Source organism: Gymnodraco acuticeps, unplaced genomic scaffold, assembly GCF_902827175.1.
Source record: "Gymnodraco acuticeps unplaced genomic scaffold, fGymAcu1.1, whole genome shotgun sequence".
NCBI lineage: Eukaryota > Metazoa > Chordata > Actinopteri > Perciformes > Bathydraconidae > Gymnodraco > Gymnodraco acuticeps.
In genome coordinates, this window is record NW_022989768.1 from 6,922,005 (window position 1) to 6,940,450 (window position 18,446).

Sequence of the window (18,446 nt, forward strand, 5' to 3'; positions counted from 1 at the left end):
TCTATTCACAGAGCTGCAGAATCTTTTACAATAACAGCTGACAAGATGAGCTGTTCCGACCTCCATACAGCAACCAATATAATCAAAGACTCACTTTGGGAAACTTGATTCTAACATTTCTCTTACAGAGACAAGTTAACTGTATAGCTACATAGGCTGTAGAAAGATGAAACGGGCCATTTAATCAAAAATATAAAAACGCCATTGCAATTAAATTGGGTCCAAAATCCATGCTGGATAGCCTTTTATTAATGCAGAATTTTCAAATTCCAAATAGCCTACTGTATTTTTTTTCTGGGGGAAGCAAATTGCAGATTTGATCTGTTACCATTATTCCTTCAGGTGGATCCTGCTTTTTTCCCATCATTCAAGGGCCCTTTATTTTTTTACTCGAAGAGTATTTGGGCCCACTTAACTATAAATGGCTTTATGATCTATGTCATATTTTAATGTGGTCAATTCATTTAGCTATATATTGTTAGAAGAGTCGGTTCATAAAAGTAGAAGTGAATATAGCCTACTGTACACACTACTTGCAGTCAATGGTGAAAGGAGAAAGCTATATTGTAAAAACCGAAGTGTACAAGGTAAAGTAATGCAATCAAATCACACTCAAGTGAAAGAACTCTATTACCATTGAAATATAATTAAATTAACAGATGTGAAATCATTCATTATGGGGAATGGCCTATTTCAGCATAAGAAAAGTGACAATAGATTTGAAATGCATTTAGTGAAGTAAAAGGTACAACATTTCCCTCTGAAATGTAGTGTAGTTAAAAAGAAGCATAACATGGAAATACTCAATTGAAGATACAATGTACTTTCCACCGCTCATGGCAGTCAACATGCTTTTTTACAATTGGAAAAACTGCCCTAAATGGTCGGTTATTTTCGCAGCGAGTGAGTGATGATAATAAATGAAACGTTATGTGGCGCTATCGCCTCACTCTGCTGCTGCGCCATCACCACTGCACTTGTTCGGCAGGACGGAGAAACTACCGACACACACACAGACAGACTGCTGCTGCTGCTGCTGCTGCTGAGGGACGACATGTGGCTTCGAGACGAGATTTTAAAATCCATATGGCACGCCTTCACGGCCCTGGACGTGGATCAACGTGGAAAAGTGTCCAAGTCTCAGTTGAAGGTGTGTTTCAGTTCTGTTTTTTACTTTTGGTGAATAGAAACCCAAACTATCTGTGAACTGTGTAACGTTTCTTTAGGTAAGTAAGATACATAAGACCTTCACATCATACCATAAGTATCCTACACTTTTTTGCGATTTTTAAAGGAACTTTACTTAGCAAACAGTGTATATTTATGTTATGCTAATTAGCTATTTCAGGGGAACATATTGAACTTTGTAACCTATCAATGCATTGAGCTGTTTTGCAGACTTTTAAATAACAAGCTAAATTATAATAAACTATGATATTGTCTATAGTTAAAGATGAACTTAGACAATACCATTGCTAAGTTCAACCCTATTGTCTAGTTCAGCTTCCCCTTGGCCATATATACATTTAAATAGTGCTTCAACATTACTATGCCAGTAGTAATAGTACATTTTTTAAACACATGCAATAATACTAAACTTCAAACTGCTGTGAACCCTTCGTGGTTGCTTTGTAAGTGGACACCCTTGTATTGCAACATTGCCACTTTTAATTAATACAGTAAACAAGTGAATTATACAATCTTTATGTATTTCACTATACTGCAGAAAGGCCAGTATATTGGCCTTGTCAGATTTGATTATTTATCCTACCTTATTCACATGTCCTTATATACAGGGATTTTTTAAGATTGAAGAACAATTCACATAATAAACCCCTTTGAAACATATACAGGCTGTTCGACTGAATTTAATAGACAGAGTTTGATGTCAATGTCGAGATTGACAAAAACATTTCCCTATTACTTAAGATGTTTTTTCTGGTCTTCATATTATTGTGATGACCAGTATAAAGATGATTGTCCACCATCTATCTACTGCCACAGATTGAGAGAGAACAGAGGAGACTCTAAGTAGAGTATTTTAGAATCTAGTTTTGATCCTTGTTGATACAAAGTTACAGGGCATGAGTCACTTCTGGGTAAAAGTGTAAAAAAGTTCAATTTTAAGGGAAGCAGTAACGCTTGGCTAGCGATGCTTGTAACTGTCAGCAAAGGTTTTTGCATGTACAGTATGATAGCAAAACTTGAAAACTGTGAGACTGATCATCAGCTCTTTGACTTACAAACATATGTTCATTTGGAAAGAATGTATAACTGCATATTTATGTCTCTTGATGACATGTATTTCCCCTTACCTGCAGTGTCTAATTCCCATTTAAATTGTGTTTATTTAGGTGCTGTCCCACAGCCTGTGCACAGTGATGAAGATCCCTCATGACCCTGTGGCCCTTGAAGAGCATTTCAAAGATGACGATAAAGGGCCGCTGTCCAACCAAGGCTACATGCCTTACCTCAACAGGTTTATCCTCGACAAGGTGGGGACAACAATGCTGAAGCAGTTGCAGAATAAAGGGAGAGTCTAAAATCCAGTCAATCAACTTTCATTTGCAATTATGAGAACCAGGGCAGGGATTGTTTATATTTTATGCTAGTACCATTCATATATCTTAGTTTTGGTAACGATAGCAAAACTGTATTTATTTGTTTACACCTCTCCTGTCTATTTGTGTAGGTGCTCAACAATCTAGCAATCTAAACATGTTTACAATACAAATGTAACACTAGCGTAATGCATTCACAAACATTTGCCCCATTTCCTGAAAGAACAAGATTGATATCAATGAACTGAGAAAATGTCCTTCCTAGATGACTCAAGTGAAAATAGGCAATTGTTCCTCAGTTGCACTTAGCTCATCCATAGGTTCCTAATCAGAATTTAAATTCCTTTATTTGTCCCGCAATGGGCCTATTTACATTATTACAACAGCAGAAGTGAGGAGAATAGACTCACATATTAAAAAATATAAAATAACTAAGTTTACTTACATAATTAAAAATAAAAGAACACAATAAGTAAATAACTAATAGCAGATATCATACAATGGTAAACAATAAGCAGTATATTTGTTTTGTTTTAAAGTCACCATACAACATTAAAGAGGTAGCTGGTACTGTGTGCCAATTGTAAATACATTGAGAGAAACAAATAAATGAACAGGAATTGCAGGAGGGTATATTCCACAAAGTGTTATATTTACAGACAGTTTGATCAGGGGTTTTGCAGTCGTGTGTGTGTGTGCGTGTGTGTGTGTGTGTGTGGTGTGTGTGTGTGGGGGGGGGGGTCTACCAGGGGCCGTGGTGGTTGTACAGCTGTATGTATAAACTGTATATAAACATAATCAAATTTGAGTCCAAAAGGGATGATGTAGCCCTAGTAGTGGTACCAAACCTCTCACTTACACTGTTGAACTTTGCCATGGAAGGCGTTTAAACTTTTTAAAGAAAGAATCAGACAGTTACATAAATAGTAACAGTAGTATAAAATAAAACACTCTTCTTCTCTGTTGAAGAGTGCATGACACAGATTAGTATGACTAATCATGACCTGTTTTGCTCTGTGGTAGAGGAAATGGTAACAACCACTTCTCTTCTGTGCCAACAGGAAGAATGTGCTTTTTCTATTATTTATTCTTTGGTAGTACAAAAAACGAGTACATACAATGGGCTACATCCTTATACACTCTTTGCAAAAGGGGGGGTAGATTTGTTCTCCCTGTAGCTATGCGAACTCTGTGCAATAACACATCTGATAAAGTCTCATGTCAGTCAGTAACTGCTTGAGTTTCACTCTTTGTACTTGGAAGCTGTTTTCTTGCCTTTTTCTTGAGGGCTCTGACTTGAATCAAAATGAGGCATTTAATTACATCAGGTTTGTACCTCCCATCCTGCAGAATGGAGGTTCTGAAAGGAGACTAACACCAGTCTCCTGCTTAGCATTTGTAAACACGCTGCCTTCACTGGTGCTGCCACCCCGTCTGACTGACTGAATGGTGTGTTTTCATTCTCAGGTGCAGGAGGAATTTGATGTACTTGAATTCAACAAGATGTGCTGGACACTGTGTTACAAGAAAAATATCTCCACTAAACACCTACTCATCTCAGATGACGATGCTTTCAAAGTCTGGTGCATTTTCAACTTTCTGTCAGAAGACAAATACCCACTGGTCATGATTACTGAGGAGGTGAGGGAGAATCCTTGTTTTCTGTGGGATTTCTTTCCTGCACGTTAATAATGAAGCAAAGACACTTTAACCTCCCCTTCTCCATACATGGTTCAAGTTATTTTGTCTCCTTAGATTGAGTGCTTCCTTCGAAAGCTGATGGAGGCCATGGGGAGTGGATGGAGTGAGGAGAAGTTTTGCGATTACAAGCTGCAGTTGCACTCAAAGAATAACCGCCTGAGTGCCTGGGAGCTGATCGAGCTGCTGGGGCTGGGTCACTTCACTCAGGGCATGACCCGGCAGACTCTCTCCATGGGCATCGGGGAGGTCTTCCAGGAGCTCATACTGGATGTGCTCAAGCAGGTTGGACAGGACATTCATCTAATTTATTATGTGTAACCCACACACACTTACATTTGTTCTGCTTTGTTCACAAAGTAGAAAGAAACCCAGATATTTAAATAAATTACTGTATTCCTATAGAATACCTTTTTTTTTGGAAATAAAGATAAAAATCAGTCAAGTATTATTTGGTTGAACAGAAACACAAGTGTACATGAAGATTTCGCTTGTTCTGTTTTTTCTTAAAGTTCCTTAAAACTCTAAAGTTGTACAGTTATGACAACAATATATGTGCTATATATATTGCAACAATCTCCTCACATCCTTTGTAGTATTAATGATAACGTAAACACAATCAAACACATTCATAACCTAAATGCACAAATATTCAATGTATTTATTAAAAATAACTCGACTCTAATTCTGCAGTATAGAACTATATGATACATCTACTGTATACTTGTACATATATTCCATGTGTTTTCTCAATGATCAGTTATTTGCTTTATGAATGATCAAGGTGGCATTACTTGTTTTGTTTATATGTCACAGTGATTATGTCAGCGTGAATCAGGTGTCTCTGTTAACGGCTAAACTGTGTTTGGAAGGGATACATGATGAAAAAGGGTCACAAAAGGAAGAACTGGACCGAGCGGTGGTTTGTCCTTCGACCCAACTCACTGTCATACTACGTCTGTGAAGACCTTGTGGAGAAGAAAGGAGACATCATTCTGGACCCAACCTGCTGTGTGGAGGTGTGTTGATACCCTTTTCTAGTAAATAACATATCATATGGAAGTAATGCTGTTAAGTAGGAGAGGTTCTAAGGGTGTCATTTACTGTACACACTGTAACGCCACTCAAGACAAATGTGTTATTTGTAATTTCATATTATTTTGGGCTATATAAATCAAATTGGATTGATGATTGATGGAGGGTGTATTGATTAAAAATATTTGAAGTGACATTATAACTGATATTTACTGACGGATAGTGATATAGATCAGAAATAGATTAAGCATTGTTGAATTGTTCCTACATGGTTTTGTGTATTTAGTATGGTGGGACTGAAGTGGTGTTTTCTCTGTCCTGCAGTCTCTCCCGGATAAAGAAGGGAAGAAATGCATGTTCATTATCAAGTGCACTGATAAAAGCTTCGAGATCAGCGCCTCAGACAAAAAGAAAAAGCAGGAATGGCTTCAAGGTAAGAGTCCTGTCATCATTGTCTCTTTATTTTCTTCATCATTGACTCTAAATGTCATCGTTGACTCAACAGTGCATCCATATCTTCCTCTTGTGGCAGCTATTCAGACATGCCTTCAGCTGCTGAGGTTGGGGCTGCCGTCCCCTCACCGCGAGGCCCGGCTGAGGCGCAGGGAGCTCCGGCAGAGGCAGCAGACGGAGGAAGACGACCTGGCGGAGAGGATGAAGCATCTGCAGGCGGCCAATGAGAACAAACAGAGACAGCTGGAGGGAATGAGGAAGGTACTGCTCCCTGCTCAGCCCTTCAAACCTGAACCCTGACTGATAAGGAGGCTGCCACACCTCGTCGTGTCCAGTTACCATTGGCACAGCTCTAATGTTAAAAACCAGAATGTGTCAAGTCGTGTTGGCCCCAGGGAAAACTTTTTTCTAGATATAAAGTCAGGTGTATTTATATATAGCACGTCAGCCATGAACAAAAGGTCAAAATCAGTAGAAAATCAGTTCAAACAAGTAAATGACATTATATTGTATATAATATATAACAGTGCAATCCAACAAGACTACAAACTAACTTAACATTTTTCAAACTATTTGATGTTAATCTAGGTAGTTCTGTTAGTTTTGTGAGTTTGTAGTCCACTTCCCTTTATTTGAGCATATTGTTGTGTGAAATCAATCCCAGCCGACAGCCAAAAAACCCAGACATCATGCAGCAGATTATTCAGAAAGAAAGGGGAAGTAAAACCTGATATGCAAATGAAATGATATGTCCGTCCCAGACACCTGCAGTGAGTGCGCAGCTGCAGCAGTTTATTGATGGCTTCCCACTTCTGTTTTTTCTGCCAGATGGCTCTTCAAATGTCAAACCCTCTTTTTTCTATGAAAAGCCAATTACTGATCATGTCACATAAGGTTTTTGAATACATTGATCTTCTTCACACTGAACTACAGATTACTTTTGAGTTCAACCAACCTAATACTCTTTATAAATATCTCCAATAAAGAGAAGTAACAGTTCTTTCCTCTTTTTCTGGCTTGACAGAAAATGGAAGAGGCTGCAGCCACAGCAGCAGAAGAAGAGCACAGGAGGAAGCAGACGCAGTTAGACCTGCAGGATCGTTACAGACTGGACCTGAAGAGAGAGAAAATGGTAACCACGGTGTCTGAATCTGACTCCACAAACATGGTCTTAAAACTAAACAGAGAAAAGTCTGGTAAACTAAGACTGTCTAGTCACCCGTCTGTGGTTCTGTTCTTTAAGGAAACACTCAAGAGACTTAACAGACAAATGCCTTTTTATAATAAAAAACACAATTGTTGGCTTGGATTGCATCATAGGAGAAACAATTGGTGAGTGTAAAAAAAAAATAAAAATATACAGCCACAGTAGAGCATCACATTTGAAGATGACACTATTGATTTTATTGATATGAGCTGTATCCGTTGGCGGAAAAGGACGTTTTTTAAGCTCTCAAACAATGAGATTCCTTGATTGTCTCTATTTTGTAACAAATAATGTGACAAAACAAGCAGTTTAAATACATCACATTGGAATCTGAGAAACTGTGTGTGAATGTGTGTGTTGCCTCTTAGGTGCGTCAGCAGATGGAGGAGCAGGTGGCTCAGAAGTCCAGTGAGCTGGAGCAGTACCTGCTGCGCGTCCGCGAGCTGGAGGACATGTACCGCCGCCTGGAGGAGGCCTTAGAGGACGAGAAGCAGGCCAAGCAGGACGAGGAGGCCATGCACAAGCTGCAGGCCAGGTGAAGGATACTTGCATTGTTCCTCCTGCCTGTGAGAAATGCTCAGTGAGCGGCACATGCTACTATTGTCCTGCTAAAGTGAACACAAGCAGAACTGATTTGAAGTGAATGTGATTGTCTGTTCTCTGCCTGTAAGGAACTTTCAAACTGTTTTGGATTTTTTTCTATTGTTCCTTTTATGGCTCAAGCTCCCCATTTCCCTTTTTTTTAAGAATGGGGCTGAATTTGTTTATAACTATGCTATTCAACCCTAATGAAATGTAAGCATCATTGCTGTGTTCACCCCCACAGTCTGCTGGAGGAGGAGGCAGCGAAGCGGGCCGAGCTGGAGCGTTTCCACCGGCAGCAGCAGAGGGCGCTGTCGCAGACGGAGGCGGAGAAGCAGGAGCTGGTGGCCGAGCAGCGGCTCAAAGAGAGAGAGCTGCAGGCGGCCATGCTGCAGCTGGAGAAGCTGGAGAGGGAGCGGCTCGGGGCGCTGGAGCAGTACCAGGTCAGCTCCCACAGGTGGAGGGTAGTAACTGACCCTCGGCATCAAACATAGATATATTCCTTATTAATAATTCCATTAAGCAGAATGCAATATTCTTTCTCGCCAACAAGTATGTTTGTATTTTACTTCAGATTTGTTTTATTTATTTGATTGAGGCTTGAAGATTCTTATAAATGTTGTTCAGTTTATGGAACAATAAAATAAGCTTGAGCTAACAGAACCACAGTCAGTCTGTTATGAGGATTACAAGTATAAGAATTAAGGTTTTTATTAAGGTATTATTTGAAGATTATTGATACACATTTTTCAAGATGATCTGCCTTTATTAAATCAGGATCATATAAATACATATGAGCAAACAACATGTGGGAAATGATGTGAAATATGACACCAGAATGGATTATTTCAACTTTTTTAATTAACATGTCATGTTCTAATTTATTTGATCTAACTTCCTCCTTATGTAATACAGGAGGTGTCGATGAAGCTTGAACGAGCAACTAACAAGACAAAGACTTGGAAGGACAAGGTGGCCAAACATGAGGGTCTGGTGCGTCTCATCCAGCCAGGTATGAACATCAGTTGTAAAATAAATCAGCATAAGACAGGTGTATTTCACCGACATTTAGCTCTGTGCATCAAGTTCATGGAAACGGGGCTTTCTGTGCTCCTCCCAGGGTCCTATGAAAGATAATAGGTGCCCACTGCTCCTAATACTATGATGGGTTAAAGCCAGAGTCTGCATTTCACTGTGTGTGCTGTGCTTTGTTCATGTGTGACAATAATAGCAGGCAGTAGCTCAGTCTGTGGAGCTGCCCTAATTAAGGATTTTTGAATATCAGGAAAATATGCTAAAATATTCAGTTTTTTGTAATGTCTTTCATAATAAATATTAGTTTGTACTGCATGTAGGCTTATCTTTAATATTCAACCTGCTATGAGTTCAAAGAAACTAAATACTTGATTCAAATACAGCAGTCCCTTGTGCCTACAGATTAAAAATTGTTTGATAAGAAAGGTTTGCAAAGTTTCAACAACCAACACAACGAAAAGCATCATGAGGAATCTTTCTGCAAGTTCATCTTTTTAAAACACCTCCCCTCCTTGTTTGCGATCTGATTTCTTAGGTCATAAAGGTCCTCAGAGGATCACTAACTGGGGTCCGGCTTCATTCACTGACGTTGAGCTGGAGCTGAGGAAGAAGTCGTGGCAGGAGAGGAAGAACCAGGGCGCTCCGGCTCAGTGAACACACCTCACTGAGGAGGACAGTCTAGGTCTTACTGAGCCATCTGCAGCGTTAAACGTTTTACTGATATGATTTGGCCTACTTTCTTCTGTAACAAAAAATCTCATCAAGCAATTGTAGGAAGCAGTTCTCTAAAATAATCTGATCATGAGATGCAATTGAAATAGCAGAAAAATACAACTAATAAGTGAATATTTAGTTATTATTTTATGAAGAAATACATCCAGTTTCTTAGTTTGTGCTTTCTGACTTCCTGTGTTTTAATTCATTTTACTGACATGTAATAGAGTACAGCAGTAGATTAATATGTGTATTGCTTTGTCACATTTAAACTTGTATGAAAAACATATAATAAAACACCACTTTTTTTTTCAAAAGTGTATGACTAATTCCATTTCAGAGGTCCCAGTATTTCATAGTTTGAGAAGCTGTTAAGACTCTTAAATGTGTCAAAATGCAGCAAGTTCTTTCTGTTTTGGAGGTATCGAGCCTGCTTTCATTCATCATGACTCGTCTACATTTCGATCATGACAAAGAGTGTCCACTAGATGTCACCATATGAACGGTATCATCAGTAAGACAAACCCCAAAATACTGACATTCAGTCTTCTGTTGTTTAAGTGCCTGAATAAGTGTAAGGTGGATACTTATAAGATGTGTTTAAAGAGCCATAGTGTGTCTTCTTCACCAGTGAGTGATGAAGGTGGCTTCTGTCATGTTGTCCAGATGTTATAAGGTGGATGTGTTTTTCCCTCGTCTGGTCGGTGTTATTCTGAACAAGTTCATCTCCAAACACCTTGCCTACCATGTTTATTCCTACTCAGGACGTACATTTTGAAGAAAACCCGCCAAAAAACCCACATTGTTTCACTTTTTGCAAAGCAGCTGGACTTTGTTTGAGTTTTTCTATTCTTTTTCATATTGGGTTTTTGCAGGATTATACAACATTTGTATCTAATACAATTAAAGCTTTTATTGTGTGCCATCAAGGAACAAAGGCAAGGCAAGGCAAGTTTATTTATATAGCACCTTTCAATACAAGGCAATTCAAAGTGCTTTACAAAAAATAAAAGACATTAAGAAAATGGCATTTAAAATCATTAAAAAGAAAAGATAATAAAATAAACATTAAAAGAAAAAATACATGGATAACAGTTACAGTGCAGTTTAAGATGTGAATAGTTCAATTAAAAGCAGCTGCAAAAATAAAAGTCTTCAGCCTGGATTTAAAAGTAGTAAGAATTGCAGTGGACCTGCAGCTTTCTGGGAGTTTGTTCCAGATATTTGGAGCATAATAACTGAACGCTGCTTTTCCATGTTTAGTTCTGACTCTGGGGACAGAAAGCTGACCAGTCCCTGAAGACCTGAGAGATCTGGATGGTTCATAATTTAGCAGGAGGTCAGAAATGTATTTTGGGCCTAAACCATTCAGTGCTTTATAAACCAGCAGCAGTATTTTGAAATATATTCTTTGACACACAGGAAGCCAGTGTAAAGACTTCAGAACAGGAGTGTTGTGATACACTTTATTAGTGTTGGTAAGGACTCGAGCAGCAGCGTTCTGAATTAGCTGCAGCTTTCTAATAGATTTTTTTAGTGAGACTTGTAAAGACACCATTACAGTAGTCCAGTCTACTGAAGATAAAAGCATGCACACGTTTTTCCAAATCCTGCTGTGACATTAGTCTTTTAATCCTAGATATATTCTTTAGGTTCTTTAGATTCTTTAGGTCTGTTGTTTAGTAGACAGACTTAGTAACTGTTTTAAAGTGACTGTTGAAACTCAGGTCAGAGTCCATGACTACACCTAGATTTCTGGCTTTATCTGTTGTTTTGAACATTGCAGACTGAAGCTCAGCGCTAACTTTTATACGTTCTGCCTTGGCTCCAAAAACCATTACCTCAGTTTTATCTTTGTTTAATTGGAAAAAGTTCTGACACATGCAGTCATTGATTTGTTCAATGCACTTACTCAGTGTTTGAATTGGAGCATAGTCTCCTGGTGAAATGGTTACGTAAATTTGTGTGTCATCTGCATAGCTATGGTAACTTATTTTGTTGTTTTTCATTATCTGAGCCAGTGGTAGCATGTAGATGTTAAAGAGAAGAGGCCCCAAGATGGAGCCTTGAGGTACCCCACATGTCATATTTGTCAACTCAGATGTGTATTTACCTATAGAAACAAAGTTGTTTCTGTCCTTTAAGTAGGATTCAAACCAATTTCTTCTTATTATAACAAAGACATGTGTTTTTATAAGGAAGTGGGCACCGACCCCACTAGACCCGGAGCAATAACACACAAATACCAGCAAGGATAAAAGCAAATCAAAACACATAATAACTAGGGCCGGGACTCGATTAAAAAAATTAATCTAATTAATTAGAGGCTTTGTAATTAATTAATCGAAATTAATCGCATTTTTAATCACATATACATATTTGACCTGAGAACAGTGAGAAGCAATTTTTTTCACATGGATTTTAGTATACCATTAGGCGCACCGCAGTACTTTTCCCACAAAGGTTCATGAGAATTTAGTTCATGAGAACTCTTTGAACCTGGGGGTGGATTAGGCAAATGAAGCCGCTGACGTCACATCTTCTTCTTCTGCTTTGGGTTTACTGGCAGGTCGCAAACCACTTCACGGCGTATACTGCCGCCCAAAGTCCCCGGCCGGAAGTCCCCGGAGTTGGGGACTGGCTTCAGTAGAAGCTGCTGGGAGTCCCAGCAGCTTCTACTGAAGCCTTCCGAGTAAATCGCCAGAACGCCGACACCTCCTCATCTCCACCGCTCCCATGGTTTATTTTGTGTTGCCATAAATTAGTCTCTCTGCGTTTCTGCGCTGGGCTAATGCTAATAATGCTAATGCGAGGATAATAAAATGGCGGCTTCACAAACTTTGGGGAGTTTTACGGGGCGTGGTTTGCAATCCGCCCAGCCAATCAGACATATAACTCTTTTCTCACAAGAGAGCCGTACGAAAGTCCCTGCTCTCTAGCAGCTCTCTGCTCTCTAGCAGGGACTTTCGTGGGGGGTAAAAAGGTTCTCATGAACTAATTTTAGTACCGGCTCTTTTTGGTGTGAACGCGATAAAAGAGGCTAACGTCCACGCTAGCTTCCACGTTAGCTGCTATATGTTTTGCATTGAGGTGATACTTGAGGCTTGATGTGCTGCGGTGATATGCGAATTCCATTTTGCATAATTTGCACACAACCGTGCTCTTATCGACGCTTCCATCCGTCCGTTTTTTAAAACAACATTTCCCACTGTTGTTCACTGTGGTTTGTTGTTGTCTGAAGTTATGAACGTTAGTTGGTGCTCCAGTATAATCGGTACGCCTGAAACTCATCCAGTGAGAAACGTTCCGCGGTGCAAAAATAAGTGCGATTAAAATGCGTTAATTTTTTTAACGCGTTAATTTTTGTGTAATTAATTAATCTTAATTAACGCGTTAAAGTCCCGGCCCTAATAATAACAAGAGCATTCAACAGCACATTAACACGTCATAGAAATCATTCATTTATTTAAAAGAAAGACTCCCATTGCCAACTTTACAACAAACATGTATTTGTTTAGAATATCTGAAATAGTATAATTCTGAATACAATTGAGAAAAGGGGGTGCGGAGACTTTTTACCTTCTTTGAAGAGAGTGTCTTATTTTCTTGAATTAAAGAAAGTATTGGTCTTCTTCTCAGCAGTTTTGTTGGGGACTATTTTCAGCCAATTATTAAAATCTGTGGCACCAAGGACTTCCTGTACAGAGACACTTGTTTGTAGAGTCAACTCATTGTTGGTTTGGGCTTTTTCGTGGGATTTGCTAACAATAAGACACATTTTTAATATTGCAAGCCTTATCTTATAAGTCAGGAAAGTTGAAAGTTCATTTTATTTTTATTTTTCAAAAGGCATTTCCGTTGTTATCTGATTTGCCTGATGGGTATCAGCCAGGATATGGTTGATCCACATACACATTTTCTTTGTCATTATAAAACTCAGTGTTTCCCGTATATGTTACATTTGTTCATTCACAGTTTTTGGTACCACAGCAACAACTTGCCTTTCCAAATATTGTCACACAGTAAGGTAAATCGAGTATTTTACTTTGGCGAGGGACTGGTATCAGATGTTTATTCTCGGTATTTGCAAATTGAGTCACGGTATCAGAAACTTCAGGTGGACAAAGCCAAATGTGTGCTTCCCCAGTAACCAGCCTGTTTGTGTTACAGGTCTGTACAGCTTAATATTACTTCATTGTTCCAGTTATCATGTAAACAGATAAATCACACCTGATGCACGCGACTTGCAGCAGCAAAGGCTCCGTTCTTCTGCGTCTGTGTCAAAACAAATCATTTTGTGCAACAAAGGATCTCTGTTCTGCAGGTACACCTCACCTTTGTTTTTCAACCCTCATGTTTCGGTAATGAAAGAAACTAAGTTACAGAATCTATCCGTGGGTAGCCTACTTGTGTGTCTCGTGTCTACCAGCCCACACAAAGATCATCTTTACTTTCTGTTGTAAAAACTCTCAATCTTAATTTGTTGGAGGGAAAGAGTCAGTTCATGTTGAGTTCAGAGTTGTCAGAGCGGGAGAAGAGATAAGAGCCTGCATTCATTCGCTGATCTGACAGTCAGCAGCATGCAGATCTCTCTCTACCGGTGGGTCACTGATAAGATCAGACAGAGACACGGATTGCAGGAATCTCTGAGCTAATACTATTAAAGTGGGTTTTTTGTACTGCCATTAAAGACGTTTTGCACATAGCTTCTCCTTTTAAGGACATTTTGTTAGTAACAGTTCACATAAGGAAACACAAAGATTAAAACATGTTAAATGAAGAGCTAATGATTGATAGGTTTCAGGATTTTCCATGCATTATTTGTCTTGAGTTGTTAATCTGGTGTATGATAAATGGATTAGCTGCTCACATTTCTTCTAAGAGATATTTATATCTCAGACTCTCAAAAAGTATGTGGCGTTTTTTCCCCTCCCATTCTCAGAATTGAGTTTCTAATCTGCATTGCTAAATTGCACAAGCCCCCCGCCCAGACATTCCAAAAATAAGGATATCCCCCGCTGTCTCACCCTCGCCACATGTGTCCCAAAAGCACCCTAATGCCCCTGACCAATTCATCTGAAACTGATTTTAAACAGGAACATTTTTTGGGGGGGATTGTCTGCTGGTGAAGAAATGCCTGGCAGATGCCTCTTTTCAGGGTTAAATGACTTCCCACAGTGACTTCACAGCCTCAAGCTTTCACACAGCTGAATGGACTCTGAGTTTCGCTGCACAGAAAAACCGTGGATCACTTACCCTGGCAAGAGAACAACATCAGGGCTTCAGACAAACACCTCAAAGTGGGTCAAGGAAACATCAACTTTAGTAAACCCCACCCTTAAAGTTATAAATCAAATGTGTAATTGTCCTTTTCTGCTCATGGATGAGCGGGCGGTGTCCGGATAAGATCATCTGGAGCTCAGTTGAATCGTGTGTTTGATCATCTCCCAATCTGACCCCCATGTGCTGCAGGCAGCTGATATCATCCTGGTTGCTAGGGTGGGACTCGTGATGAGTGACTAGATGGTGAGATCAACATTTGGAGCAGGTGCCCTCGGCAAGGGCCACAACCCATAATACATTTTACCATAGTATGTACCATGGTATACCATGGTACTACCATGGTACCTCAGATGTTACCATAGTGTACCATAGTACGTACCATGGTACCTCCGATACTATAGTACATGCCGCGGTAGATAACTGGTACTCCATAGAGTGTTCAAATGGTATGAATTTTTTTTAGTTTAGTATTTTTCATTGCTGGTTTGAGTTGGTTTCCCTTTAGGTAACATATATATTTAAGGCTGCGAGGCCCCTGAGCAGTCAGTTATCAGCCCCTTCATTGCCCACATTGCAGAGGCACCCAGGAAATAGAAACTGCGACATAGTCCACATTCATAGTAACCATAGGGCTTCATGGAAATCAGGATTTCGAGGGCCGATAAAACAAATCAGTATCATCTGTCACCAGAGTATTTTTGGGCTCATTTGAAAGGCTAATAAGCATTCTTCTCAGAAAAATGCACTGCAGCTGTGCCTGTTCACGAAGCATACGGGACCCAAAATCCAACAATATGCCATTTTGAATTTAGACTGCTTTTGATTTGTCTTTTAATGTGAGAGCAGCACGGTTCTCTAACCACACTGAACTCAGGAAACAACATCTAGCATAGTTACACAAGATCCCAAAGACACAGCACTGCATTTTAGAATACTGCTGCTCTCAGGGAAAATAGATGCTTTCATCAGTAATGTGTCTTAAGTTTCAGAGAAGAAGTCAGAGGCAGTCATGAAGCCAACTCATGCCATACTTATGTAGCAAGATGTTTCCCTCCTAAAGTTTTAAACTGCTAATTTTCATGAATCTGCAACATTTCACTGAGAGGACAAACAGCTTTGTGGATTCAATGTGTAAAATGGCTCTTGAGTATTTCTGGCTCCGGAGGAAAGGATTCCTATCATGCCACTCCTCACAATCCCGCTGGATAACTTCCGCTGCTCCCTCTGTTCGTGGGCAGGGGTCCTAATCTCCGTGCCCAAAGCAAGAGGCTAAAAATGGAGAGGACTGCCAAGGGATCTGCCCAGATGTTGGCTTGCTGCAGCTGTGCACCTGCTCTGCAAGCTGGGAGATCGTACTGAGGGACAAACAACCAAACTCTGCTTTCCCAAAAACAGCCCCCTTCTTCTGACACCCCGCTTCCTCTCAGAGACAAACCCTCTTTGGACCACAGGAGTCCCGTTCAGAGCGCCAACCAGGCGCCACAGAGTGAGCTGGGGCTTGTGCTCGGGCCCATATTCATTGCTGGCAAGTTAGACACCCATTATAATCATCATCATCATCATCATCATCATCATCATCATCATCATCATCATCATCATCATCATCATCATCATCATCATCATCATCGTCCCCTTCAGGCCCTTTTGGCTGTGAGCAAAAACAAAACACGAGCAGCAGCCGTGTCTGATTACCTTTCATTGAGTCAATTCTGTAATAAAGACAAGGTGTTCATAGGAGGCCAAAAAAGTGGTACCTCCTGTATCCAATGAGCCATTGTTTTATAAAGATACGAGTCATGTTATCAACTCTGTGTGGCACAGCGGTGCTTTGTGCTCTGCATCATTATACTCTATATTAGCCTGAGTACAAATAAAAACGAAATAATCAATCAATCAATCAATCAATGTTTATTTATATAGCCCAATATCACAAATGTTACATTTGTCTCAGTGGACTTTACAGTTTGTACAAAATATCAGTATGACAATACGACACCCTCTGTCCTTAGACCCTCACATCGTACAAGGAAAAACTTCCGAAGAAAACCCACAGTTTAAAGGGAAAAATGGGAGAAACCTCAGGGAGAGCAACAGAGGAGGGATCCCTCTCCCAGGACGGACAGACGTGCAATAGATGCCGTGTGTAAATTGAAAAGATAATACATTTGCAACATAGGTAGTCCAAATGTTTGGAAATGCATGTGTGTATAATAGGAAGATGAATCCACGAGGATATCCATCCAGGACCTATGATCCAGGACCACAGCCACGACTCAAGGTCCAGGGCTCGCGATCCAGGACAGAGGAGCGCAGGATCATCCATGACTCCGGATCCCGGCGTATATAGACACCAAAAAGAAAGACATTTGGGGAAGCTGGGTTAATCGGAACATGAGAGTACACAGGTATAGACAGAGAGAAGGAAGAAGTAAGATGTCCCCCGACAACTAAGCCTATATCAGCAAAACTAGGGGCTGAATCTAATCAGCCCTAACTATAAGCTTATCAAAAAGGAAGGTCTTAAGCGCACTCTTAAAAACGGATAGGGTGTCTGCCGCCCGAACACAAACTGGAAGCTGATTCCACAAATGTGGAGCTTGATAAGAAAAGGCTCTGGCTCCCATTGTACTTTTAGAGACTCTAGGAACAACCAACAACCCTGCATTCTTGGAACGCAATGCCCTAGTAGGACAGTAGGGTATAATGAGTTATTTAAGGTAAGATGGCGCCTGCCCATTAAGGGCTTTGTAGGCGAGAAGAAGAATTTTAAATTATATCCTGTGTTCTATAGGGAGCCAGTGTAAGGCAGCCAGAACAGGAGTAATGTGGTCCCTTTTCCTAACTCTGGTTAGTACACGAGCTGCAGCATTTTGAATCAGCTGAAGCGACTTGACTGACTTCTTGGTACACCCTGATAATAAAGAGTTACAATAATCCAGCCTTGAAGTAACAAATGCATGGACTAGTTTCTCTGCATCGTTTTGAGGCAAGATATGCCTGATTTTTGCAATGTTACGTAGATGGAAGTAGGCGGTCCTTGAAATCGATTTTATGTGGGCGTTAAAGGATAAATCCTGATCAAATATAACACCAAGATTCCTTACAGTCTCACTGGAGGCCAAATTAATGCCATCCATAGTTAGTATATCCTTAGATAATTTGTTTCGTAGATTCTTCGGGCCAAGTACAATAACTTCAGTTTTGGTCGTGTTTAACATCAAAAAGTTTAAGGTCATCCACGTTTTAAGTCCTTAAGGCAGTCTTGAATTTTATTTAGATGATTAATTTCATCAGGCTTGATTGATAAATATAGTTGAGTATCATCCGCATAACAATGAAAGTTTACAGAATGATTCCTTATAATATTGCCTAACGGAAGCATATATAATGTGAACAAAATAGGTCCGAGCACTGAGCCCTGTGGCACTCCATGGCTAACTTTGGTTTGCGTGGAAGATTCATCATTGACACGTACAAACTGAGAGCGTTCAGATAGATAGGACCTAAACCAGTCTAAAGCAGTTCCCTGTATGCCAACTAAGTGCTCTAGTATTTGCAATAAGATATCATGGTCGATAGTATCAAATGCAGCACTGAGATCGAGCAAAACAAGAATAGAGACACGTCCCTTGTCAGAGGCTATTAGAATGTCATTTGTGACTTTAACCAGAGCTGTCTCTGTGCTATGATGTGTTCTAAAGCCAGACTGAAAAGCTTCAAATAAATCATTGTTTTTTAAGTAATCACACAACTGTTTTGCGACCGCTTTCTCAAGAATTTTTGAGAGGAACGGAAGATTGGAAATAGGTCTATAATTGGCTAAAACCTCTGAATCGAGGTTGTGCTTTTTAAGAAGCGGTTTTATCACTGCTACTTTG

General features: G+C 39.9%; 1 protein-coding gene across 1 annotated transcript; it reads left to right on the forward strand.

Moving 5' to 3' along the window:
• The first annotated feature begins 6 nt into the window (after positions 1-6).
• On the forward strand, positions 7-9,602 carry LOC117547392 (switch-associated protein 70-like). Its single transcript, XM_034218116.1, has 12 exons — positions 7-1,150; positions 2,355-2,495; positions 4,029-4,202; positions 4,317-4,544; positions 5,132-5,278; positions 5,619-5,727; positions 5,827-6,008; positions 6,772-6,879; positions 7,323-7,489; positions 7,781-7,979; positions 8,452-8,548; positions 9,107-9,602. The coding sequence occupies exons 1-12, from the start codon at positions 911-913 to the stop codon at positions 9,223-9,225; spliced, it is 1,911 nt and encodes a 636-aa protein (XP_034074007.1). The 5' UTR covers positions 7-910; the 3' UTR covers positions 9,226-9,602.
• Positions 9,603-18,446: the final 8,844 nt, after the last annotated feature.

What these genes read in the sequence shown, in the direction of transcription:
- LOC117547392 (XM_034218116.1), top strand. Translation starts at nt 911, where the DNA reads ATGATAATAAATGAAACGTTATGTGGCGCTATCGCCTCACTCTGCTGC. An exon ending in AAAGCAGGAATGGCTTCAAG is followed by an intron (nt 5,728 to 5,826) that starts GTAAGAGTCCTG and finishes CTCTTGTGGCAG; the next exon opens with CTATTCAGACATGCCTTCAG. An exon ending in ACCTGAAGAGAGAGAAAATG is followed by an intron (nt 6,880 to 7,322) that starts GTAACCACGGTG and finishes GTTGCCTCTTAG; the next exon opens with GTGCGTCAGCAGATGGAGGA.